Raw genomic sequence first — 11,232 nt, 5'->3', positions numbered from 1 at the left:
ACAAAACATTTAACCTGAAATAAAGTTCGAAGACAACATTATGTTGGAGAAGAGACAATGAAAGGTAAAGACAAATGACAGAGGCAAAAGACATAGAGACAAACAACCACTACAAAAAAACTTGTATGTGGTGGCGGTTATAATATGGCGGTTATTAAAAACCGCCACAATTAACTGTATAATACGACAGCTTCTTAACCGCCATAATCTTCCTTCGAAATGTGGCGTGTAGAACCGCCATAATTATCCTTCGAAATAAACGCTCTCCCATAATTCGTTCCCTCCTTCTTGACCTTCCTCTTTCCCAATATCTTTTTCGTATTTCCCTCTTCGAAAATATACAACTTTACTCTTTTTTTTCGTATTCCCCCCTCACATTTCCCTCTTCGAACCTTGTCCTCACTGAACCCCCTTCTCACCGCAACGCAACCCCTCTCACTGAAACTTCCCCTCTTTCGTATTCCCCTCTCTCAGCTAACCCTAACCATTCTCATTCTCGTTCTATTCAACTTCTCTTATCACCACAACCCTTCTCTTCTCACTCTCACCGAAAACCCTTCACATTCTCAACACAAACCCTCTTCTCATTCTCACTAAAACCCTTCTTCTTAATCTCACCGCAAACCCTCTTCTCATTCTCACTGAAACCTTTTTTCTCAATCTCACTGCTAACGTTCTCACTCTCACTGTTCTCAGTCTCACCGCAAACCATATCACCCTTCTCACTCTTCTCACAATGTTTGGCCGCCATTATCGCCGCAATCCTTGGTTCGTTGTTGCAACAGGTACGTGGAACGATCATTTTTTCTAGCAAAGTTATGTTTTTGTGTGTATTTTCTTCTGAATATAATTTTGAAGTTCCTAATTTCGAAACCCTCACCATCAATTCTTTTGTTCTTCATTTCCAAACCCTATATATTTAATCTCATCATCACGACCTTTGGCAATAAGCACCTCGCTCTTAAGGTAAGAACCCATTGGCATTTTTTTTTCTCTGAAGTTGTGTGGTTTGTATGGTAAGGATATTCCACGAAGGAAACGTTTTGATGTTTTTGGTTTCATATTTCGTTTTTGCTTCTGCCATCTCTTTATTATTTGTGGTGTTCTAATGAGAAATAGGGACATTGTAAGCATCACGATGTCACCAACAAGGACTCTGAGCATCATGATTTACACTTTTTTTGACATAGGTATATTTTTCACCCTTTTCATGTGTTCCATTGTTTTGCCCTGCATATTTATGTTGTAAGTGTTCGTTTCTTCATGAACAATGTCATTAAATCTTTTGTTAATCCCAAGGAACCCTGAGGAGATCCCATGGGAATGAGAACGAAGCTAATATCATTGTTGAGTCCACCAGAGTTGGAAGATGAGCATGATGCCTGTGATTAGCAAACTCTATTGTTCATCTTCTCAAATGGTGCTAAGGGTCAGGAGGGGGCCACATATGGTGAATGGAGGGGGTTGTTTTCAGGGTTGATGGTTGTGGAATTTATGGCACAAAGGTACAATTGATTCAAAAAGATGGGGAAGGAGATGCTTTGCTTCTTGTGCATTGAAAGGTATGTGAAAAATTAATCCTAATCTTTATCAAGTTTTTCATAGAGTGTGCATGCAACGTGTTGTGTTTCTGTGTATATATATTTTAAGTTTGTGATTAAGTTTCCATTTCTAGATTTTGGTGGTATAAAAATATTAATCTCTTGCATTCATATATCTTGAGATATATCATATATATAATCTAAACTAAATGTGTATATGTTTGATGGTTTAATTTGCTATATATTGGGAGTTTTAGTTTTACACGTGAGATTGATTTGGTATGCAATGATAAAATTTGCACATAAGTTAACTTTGTGTGATGTTCAGGGAGGCATGGTTGAGGCCCTTAGCATTTACAAGAAGTGGAAAGGATAGCCTGAGGATATGACAGAGCCAGAGGATGTCATGATCGATCAACCATCCAATGTTTGCCCATTGAAGTATCTTCTCTCTTAAGCTCAAATCAATGTGGTTTGCTAAATGTCTAGGCTTTTACTTTCCAAATTCTAGATAGAATACCTGATTCATTTTATGGGGTTTGATTTGCTAAGGAGTGCCATAAAACCTTAGTACTCCTATGACACTTATTAGAAAAACCTTTATTTTATTACTTCTTCCATATCTGTTACTTTAGAATTTTTTGGAAATGAGAATTTTTGTTGGAGATCAGTGATGGTCAATTCTTAGTTTATTTTCATTTTTTGGTTGTTTCCTTTACTGCATGGTTTAGGTTGGAAGTAGCTTGAGCTGGAGCCAAAATTATGTGGCTAAACAATTTCTTTTTTGATAATTCATTTCTAAAAAAATTATAATGTTATACTTTATGAACAATATTTTAAGTAGTTTAAATGTTAGGCTTAATTAAATATCTTAAATAGGAAGGAAATGGGAGAAGATGGATAAAAATGTTGATGCGGATATTGTGATTGTGGGAGCTGGTATATGTGGTCCTGCAACAACCCTTGCCTTTCACATGTTTCCTCTTTTTAGCTTCTTTTTTAATTCTACTCTAAAACTATTAATATTGCTAATTTTATGTCATTGGTGAATATTACAATTTATTATTCATAAAGTATTTTAGGAGTTGAATCATGATTTGATACATTAATTGTTTCTTCCATGGCATACAAGATTTAGTAATTTTTGCAACCATTAGAATAACATTAATGGTTTCTTCCATGGAATACAATTAGATTGATTTTGCAACCATTAGTAATTTTTGAGTTTCCATTTTTATTACTGGATTATGAATTTTAAATGACATGGTCCAGCATGTAATGCTTCTATTTCTCTATTAAATATAATTTACACATCCAACCATAGTCATGATCTTAAGTCTCTTTATTTGATATTGGCCCTTTGTACGGTCTAGGGAAGGGAAGCATAGTGGTGTGATGTACATGGTATATATCATCCCTATTGACCTTTGATGTTCAAACTCTTTCTATTTAAATATCTATATTATTAAGATATTAATTTGGTTATTGTTTTATTATTTAGACAGTTGCAGTTCTCATGAATCTAAAGGTAAATCCTAAAATTATAATTGATTTATAATTGTTGATTTTTATTAGCTGCCTTAATTCAATTTTATTGCCTTCATATAATTTCTCTCTCTCATATTATACCTTGAATTTCATAATATAATATTGCTTTCATTTATTTTTCAAAAATTATCAATTAACTCTAAGCATATTTTAATTTAGTCCAGGCACCGGATGTTGGAAGTGGTGATGCATCATCAAGTCAGAATATTATGGGATCAAGTGGAGGCAATAAGACAAATTAGGATTGAAAGTGAAAGAATTTATATTTTGACAATGTAATTTACTTGTCGTTTGGATTAGTTTGACATTATTAACTTTGTTATCAATGAATAAATGAAGTCATCTTTTGATTATTATGTTTAGCAATTTTAATTATATTATGAAATTAGTTTATGTTACAATTTAATTATATTATGAAATTTAGTTATAATATGAAATTAAATAATATTATGAAATCAAATTATAAAATAGAATTAAATAAATTATTATAAATATTAAAAATAAAATTAAATATTTAATATTCGAATTATGACAGTTATAAAGTATAGTATAAATGTCATACAATACTGTATTAAGTGGCGGTTAAAACTGCCACTATTTACGTTAGAATTGGTTTACCCAGTTTTAAAATTACGACATTTATAACTGACGTCAATTACATGCTTCAAACCGCCACTTTATACAATGCATAATATGGCGTCTGCTACAACGGTTCTCAAATGATCGCCACATTAAACTTTGTGGCGGCAAGAATTCTGGCGGTACGCGATACCGCCACAAACGTATAATGCGGCGGTTAAAAACGCCAGTTTTTGCAAAAATAACCGTCGCATTATACACGTTTTTTTGTAGTGAACATAGGTAAATGATGAAAGAGAACAAAAAAGACAAGAATGTTAGGATTGATGCAATCATAAATAAAACCCAATCCAATATAATTAGGTTCAACTAGATCAAGATTGAGTCATTAGATAACCCCCATAAATCCCCCGACTTTCACCACTTTTCATTTTTCTTAAGCTAATAAAATCAATTATTTCACTATTTTTTCATAGGTGTCATTATTTTAACAATATATGAAATGTGTAAATAAATGTGATTAGAACTCATGAGTTAGTCTCACTAACTAAGGGTGGGCAAAAAATCCAAATTACAAAATCCAATCCATAATTATCCAAATCCATATTAGTTTTGATCCATTTAAACGGATTTATCTCAAATCCAATTCCATATTTTTGGATTTTAAATCCAATCCATTTAATTGGATATGGATTAGATATGGATTGGATACATTTTTGGATTATCCAAATTGTATTTTGGGTTGGATTTTGACTTAGCCCAATCTAAGTTGAGCCAAGACAATTAAGGCGCAAGTTGAGCAAAGTCGACCCAAGTCCACGTCGAATCAAGCGGGCCTGAGCTGATGTCGAGCCAAGCGGGCCCTGGCCGATGTCGAGCCGAGCGGGCCAAGGCCGATATCTAGTCATTCGAGCTCGGGTCGATGTTGAGTCATGCGGGTCGGGGCCGATGTCGAGTCATGCGAGCCCGAGCCGATGTCTAGTCGTGCGGGCCCGGGCCGATTTTGAGTCGTTCATGCCCAGGCCGTTGTCAAGCCGAGCGGACCCAAATATGTCGAGGCGAGCGGGCCCGGTCGATGTCGAGACGATCGGGCCCGGGCCGATGTCGAAGCGAGCGGGTCCGGGCCGATGTCGAGGCGAGCGGGCCAAGGCCGATATCTAGTCATTCGAGCTCGGGTCGATGTTGAGTCGTGCGGATCGGGGCCGATGTTGAGTTGTGCGGGCTCGAGCCGATGTCTAGTCGTGCGGGCCCGGGCCAATTTTGAGTCGTTCATGCCCAGGCCGGTGTCGAGCCGAGCGAACCCAAATCGATGTCGAGGCGAGCGGGCCCGATCGATGTCGAGACGATCGGGCCCGGGCCGATGTCGAGGCGAGCGAGTCCTGGCTGATGTCGAGGCGAGTGAGCCTGGGCCGATGTCGAGCTGACCGGGCCCATGCCGATGTCGAGGCGAGCGGGCCTGGGTCGATGTCGAGGCGAGCGGGCCCAGGCCGATGTCGAGCCGACAAGGCTCAGGCCGATGACGAGCCGACTGGGCCCGGGCTGATGTTGAGTCGAGCGGGCCCGGGACGATGTCGAATCGAACGGGACCGGGTCGATGTCGAGTTGAGCAGGCTCGGGCCGATGTCGAGTCGTTCGGCCCAAGCTGATGTCGAGTCGTTCGGGCCCAGACCGATGTCGAGTCGTTCGAGCCCGAGCCGATGTATAGTCGTTCGGGCCCGAGGCGATGTACAGTCGTTTGGGCCCGGGCCGATGTCGAGTCGTCTGGATCGGGGTCGATGTAGAGCCGAGTTGGTCAGTGTCCAGGTTGAGTCGGCTTAGGCCCAGTTCGAGCCAAGTTAGTCTCTGTCCATATCAAAATGGATTTAATGTAATTGACAAAGTGGATTTAATATAATTAACAAAGTGGATTTAATATAGATTCAATCCACTTTAAATGGATTGAAAAAAAATTCAAATATATTTGATCTAGTTAAAGTGAATATGGATTTTAAATTCAATCCATTTATTTAGATTTGGAATGGATCTAGATTGGATTTTGTCCCCACCCCTATCACTAACCATGTGTTTGCAATAGGCTGAGTTAAAAAAAAAAAATACCAATTGTAGAAGAAAAATTAGTCCAACTTGTTAGTCTCACTAACCATGACTTTGCAATAGGCTGAGTTAAAAAAAAAATACCAATTATAGAAGAAAAATTAGTCCAACTTATGAATAAAACAAGCTTGAGCCATATTATAAGTAGGTTAAATATATTCCTTATTAAAAAACATCAATTAAATTATTAGAATTCTAAATAATAATTATTTAAATATTTTAACATGGCATGTATATATTATATTACAATTCAAAATCCAAATTTATATTTCAAATTCTACCATTCAAAATGTTTACGGATAATAAAATTCGTAATTCAATTCTTAATTTAACAAATAAATTATCACCTTATAAGAAAATCAACTACTTCATCACATCACAATCACAAAACACCATCACCAACCACTACAACACAAAATATCGCCATCAACCACTACAACGCAACAAAAACAACCACAAATCATCACTAGAACTCTCAACAAAACCACCAAACATCACAACACCAGTCTCATGCACCTCCAACATCAACAACCCTTAATCTAAAACTATTTGTAAAAGGGTATTTTTGGGATTAAAATAATTATGGAGGTGCGGGAAGAAATTATGGAGGTACATGAAGAAATTGCCCACAAACAAGTAGTCCTACTTCAAATTCTTGGGCCTTTGACTATAGATCTTAGGGTTTTGCTTCCTGCACACCATACTATGAAGAAAAGATTAAAATACCCTCCCTCATCCATTATTGCTGTCACCGCTACTACTACCTTCGCTACTACTTTGAAAATGTCCTTCTGGAAGCTATCATTTACATTCTGAAAAGCTTATTCTGAAAACTTTGTTCCCAAAAAACTCGTTTTGAAACGTATTTCATGTATTCCAGACAACTTTTTCTGAAAAAGTCATTGTAGTAGGTGTCATATATGATTTGAAAAACTCGTTCTAGAATGTATTTCATGAGTTCCATAAAGTTTTGTTTTAAAAATTTAATTTTGGAAATTGTTTTGAAAATTGTCCGAAAATTATGTTCTGAAAAGCTAAAATATTTTTGAAATAGGTAATCTAGAAGTCACTTTTATGAATGGTAAAATGTTCATTTTAAAAATTATGGGGGTACAAGTAGAAATTATGGGAGTGCAGGAGGAAAAAGCTGTAGACCAGAATAGGCTTATTCCATCTGGGGAATGGTTTATAAATTTTGCTCTGTGATAAAAATAAGATAAAAGTGTGCTTGGGTTGGCTTGGCAATATGGAAAGACAAAAAATCAGGTAAGAGGAGTGTTTATTTCTGCATATCACAATTTTGTTGTGGCAGCTTTCTTGCATTCCCAATATGTATTGGAGGTGGCCAAGAAAAGTGTAATTGCTGAAAGATGAACCTAAGAGGAGTTGATAAAACATATACATGGTCCAGTAGGTGAAATTTGAATTTTGAAATGCATGACTTTTCTTCTCCAATAGGCAAACTTTATACAAGACTTTTGAAGTTATTAAATGACGCCTGAAGGACTTAGTGAGCTCCATTAATGGAAAGAGACTTTTATGCTTAGGAGAATACTAGGCTAGCTTCCCCTAGTTGGCACACTGGCACCGTAAAGTGCACCTTTGCAAAGGTGACTATGGTAATGAAGTGAAAAGGCATCAAGTAGCTCATGGTAAAGACACTGATAGATATTAATAACTAAAGAATTATATGAACTTTTTTTTCCATTTCAACATGGGAAAGAATTGTAAATGTATCAGACAAATACAGAACAGGATTTTAATTACAGTTCACTACTACAGAGCAAGGGATAGCTGACAAACCCAGCAGCAGTCCAAACCTCATGCCTCGGACCTTCCACTAAATTAGATTTAATATCGAACAAGATCTATCCTCCAAGCACAAGACCTACCCCTTATCCCCTTCCAGCACTTCAACAGCTGACACCTAATGCTGACCCAAAAATACTTAAAACTGCATTTGTTCAGAAGGATGAAATCCTTGGAACTTCAACTGGGAAATTGTGGATCTCATCCATCCAAGGGTTCCTCTCTTTGGCAGGGTTGATGGTCCTGAGAGCCTTCCACACTGCACTGTTGCACTTGAATCCAGAGCCGAATGCTATCTGCCATGTTCTATCACCCTTCCTGATCCTCCCTTTGGCTTCTGCGTAAGACAATTCATACCAAAGAGAACTGCTGGAGGTGTTTCCAAAACGGTAAAGTGTCATCCTTGATGGCTCCATATGCCAAGTGGACAGCTGCAAGTTCTTCTCAAGTTCATCTAACACAGCCCTGCCTCCGGCATGGATGCAAAAATGCTCAAAAGCCAACTTGAAGTCTGGGATATAAGGCTTGATCTTCATCTTGAAAAGCTTCTTCCCAACCAATGTGGCAAAGAATAGGAGTTGTTCAGACATTGGAAGGACAAGAGGTCCCAATGTGGTGATGTTTGTTTTCAAAGCATCACCAGCAACTGCCATCAAATCTTTTGACAAAGTGACACCAATCTTGCCATTGGAATCTTCCTCTTGGATAACGCAGCCGAAGCACTTGTCATCAGAAGCCTTGTTAGTGCGAACTGTGTCAACCAGCCGGTATTTGGATCTTCTTTTATCAGAGCTTTTGTTGGAAAGCAGAATGGCAGCCCCTCCCATACGGAACAAACAATTGGAAACAAGCTTGGATCGGTCATTCCCAGGGTACCAATTCAAAGTGATGTTTTCTGTGCTAACAACCAATGCATAGGAATTGGGGTGAACTTGAAGAAGGTCCTTGGCGAGATCAATTGAAATGAGACCTGCACTGCATCCCATTCCACCAAGGTTGAGGCTCTTTATGTTCCCTCTTAGCTTATAATGATTGATAATCATTGCCGAAAGTGAGGGTGTGGGGCAGAAGAGGCTGCAATTCACAATCAGAAGTCCAATGTCCTTAGGCTTCACAAAAGTCTTGGAAAACAGCTCATCAATTGCACCAAACATAACAAGCTCAGCCTCTTTTCTTGCTTCTTGCATTGAAGGGTTGGGAGGATCATTGAGAACAGCTTCTGGAAAGTAAGTGCTTTCCCCAAGGCCAGCCCTCTCCAGAATCTTCCGCTGGAATTCAAGATTTTCCTCTGTGAAAAACCCACTCCTCCTCGACTGGTCCATGAATATCTTCTTTGAGCATTTGCGGGCTTCCTCGGGCTTGTAACATGAGAAATTCACAAGGTACACGGGTCTTGGACGAGTCATAATATATAGTGTGGACAAAAATACAATCATGGTGGAGCAAAGAATGACGGATATCAAATTGTATTGTAGATTCTCCCAAATGTCACGGAGATCTTTGAGGGAGAAGGTTGATAGCTGTGCAGCAATGACCACCACCAGAGGGGAAAGAAAAAGGTACATGCCATGAGTGATGAGGTAATGATAACCAAGCTTCACGTACTTCAATTTCACCGACTTCTTGAAATCTGGAAGGTTCCGCGATGATGGTGGCATCAACGGTGTGTCTGCTTTTGTCTCTTCCATTTTTTCCTGTTCCAAATTTGATTTGATCACAATTAGCAATATAAGATAACTCGATACAGTCAAACTCAGCACTTATGCATTAGACTAAATGTCGCTTGAAAAAAAAAAGGTCAAAAGAAGATTTTTTTTTTTGCAATCAATGAAAATATGACATAGATATGAGCATTTATACACAAAGATAGAAGAAGTGAATAACAAGTAAATTGTAACAAATTTGGATTCCAATTCGATGAAAATTCCACTAAAAATAACAGATTTTCGGATAAGAAATTGGTCATCACTTATAAAAATACAGAGGAGAAACAATTGGATAACTTCTAATGACAAGACAGAATAAAGTTCCCCAGTAACAATTTCCTCGCTTTCACTGAAGTCAACGAAATTGATACGACAAAGCCAAAGCTCAAATTTTCAAACAACCCTTTTCTACAGCAAACCATTGCGTTAAACCCAGATCCGAATTCAATACGAAACGGGAAAATACGTATACATATACGATTGCACACATCAATAAATCGATATCTCCAAAGTCTCACGAACCATTTCAGCTAGATAAAAAAAGATCAAGAGTGCAACAAAACCCAGTTCCCAAAAAAAAAAGTACCTTGAAGGCCAAAGACACCAGAGAAGGCAGCAATGTCGGCCGTGAAATGGAGAGAAGCGGATTAGAGAGAGAGAAAGAAAGAAGTTAATAGATTTGAACGAGTGGTTGAAAATGAAGAAAGTTAAAATCGTTGGAGAGAGAGAAATGGAAGGAGAGTTGAGGCTATATTAGATTCCAGGATTATCTGATACGAATGTGTCTATATATAGAAGGAGACAGCAGAAAGAAGGGTTCGAAAGAAAGAACGAAGGCTGAGCCCAAAAACGAAAACTGCATGTTGGGTTTTGGAAGCGCGTCGCCAAGGAAATCACATTGTTTTTCAAGGGCGGCGCTGTCCGACTTTGACCGTTCCCATCACAGACGGTCACTTCACTGGCGTTAAATCCAACAATTCTTACACACTATTCTTTCTCCTCTCTCCAACCCTACTATCCTAAACCCAATATTTTTCAAACTTTTTCTTTAACCGTTGTTAACTTTTCTGTGTCTCATATTTCTTTTTCTTAATTTTCCCTTTTTATTTCATCACTATCACATGTATAATATTATTATATTTGGATTTTTAGTGCTTCTAACACAGTTAAATGGTCATAAAAGGACATATATTAATCATTCAAAAACATGTAATACTTCTTATTAATTTTATTACTAAAAGAAAAATACTTTTCACATGTTAATTATATTTTCCTTATGCCGAAAATATTAAAAAACCAATAAAAGAAAGAGAAGAAATATACAGCAGATAATACTTTTGATAATCAATTCAAAATTAATTTTCGTGTGCACGTGTTAATGCTAAACATCTTATAAATTTGAAATGATAATGCATGCACAAATTATTGAATTTGTAAAAGAGTAAATATTTTAGAATTACAACAAGAAAAATGATCGTTAGTTAGTGACTTTTAGAGTCGAAATCGATTAAAATAAAAATGTATATGTATAAATATAATATAATATTTACTATATAATTGACTATGTAGTTATATAATGGATTATTATAATAGATCATCGATTATGTAATAAATATTATATAATATATTTTTTAGATGATTAATTATTATTATTCATTTATTTATATTTATATTATTATAAAATAAATATGATTAGTTATAATATATAATGTAATAAAAATAATAAAATATAAATTATTATTATTAAAGTAATAATAATAAAATTATAAATAATAATAAGGTATTAATAAAAAAATTATAATATATTAAAAATAATAATAATAATAAGATAATTATAAACATAAAATAACATAACATAAAGAATAAACAATAATAATAAAATAATTCATTATTTAATTAAAATTAATTTATAATATCATTTTTTAATTTTTTAAAACCTTATTATATCAATCAAA

The 11,232-nt window shown here is 36.4% G+C and overlaps 1 protein-coding gene and 1 long non-coding RNA gene across 8 annotated transcripts; one reads left to right on the top strand and one right to left on the bottom strand.

Annotated features, from left to right (window-relative positions):
• The first annotated feature begins 329 nt into the window (after positions 1-329).
• LOC137822834 (uncharacterized) lies at positions 330-3,442 on the top strand. Of its 7 annotated transcripts, none has more exons than XR_016515295.1 (6): positions 330-785; positions 1,120-1,190; positions 1,300-1,562; positions 1,870-2,945; positions 3,043-3,069; positions 3,254-3,442. It is a non-coding gene; the product is annotated as an uncharacterized LOC137822834 (long non-coding RNA). The 7 variants fall into 7 exon arrangements; XR_016515293.1 differs by having other exon boundaries at positions 3,249-3,442; XR_016515294.1 differs by having other exon boundaries at positions 330-966; positions 3,249-3,442.
• Positions 3,443-7,448: 4,006 nt separating this feature from the next.
• On the bottom strand, positions 7,449-10,332 carry LOC137821834 (3-ketoacyl-CoA synthase 11). Its single transcript, XM_068626606.2, has 2 exons — positions 9,864-10,332; positions 7,449-9,265 (listed from the first exon to the last, which is right to left on the bottom strand). The coding sequence occupies exon 2, from the start codon at positions 9,257-9,259 to the stop codon at positions 7,727-7,729; it is 1,533 nt and encodes a 510-aa protein (XP_068482707.1). The 5' UTR covers positions 9,260-9,265; positions 9,864-10,332; the 3' UTR covers positions 7,449-7,726.
• Between the last annotated feature and the right edge of the window lie 900 nt (positions 10,333-11,232).

This window comes from Phaseolus vulgaris, chromosome 9, assembly GCF_051622355.1.
Source record: "Phaseolus vulgaris cultivar YP4 chromosome 9, ASM5162235v1, whole genome shotgun sequence".
NCBI lineage: Eukaryota > Viridiplantae > Streptophyta > Magnoliopsida > Fabales > Fabaceae > Phaseolus > Phaseolus vulgaris.
The sequence above is the reverse complement of the archived record's forward strand: the minus strand, read 5'-3'. Positions and strand labels throughout refer to the sequence as shown.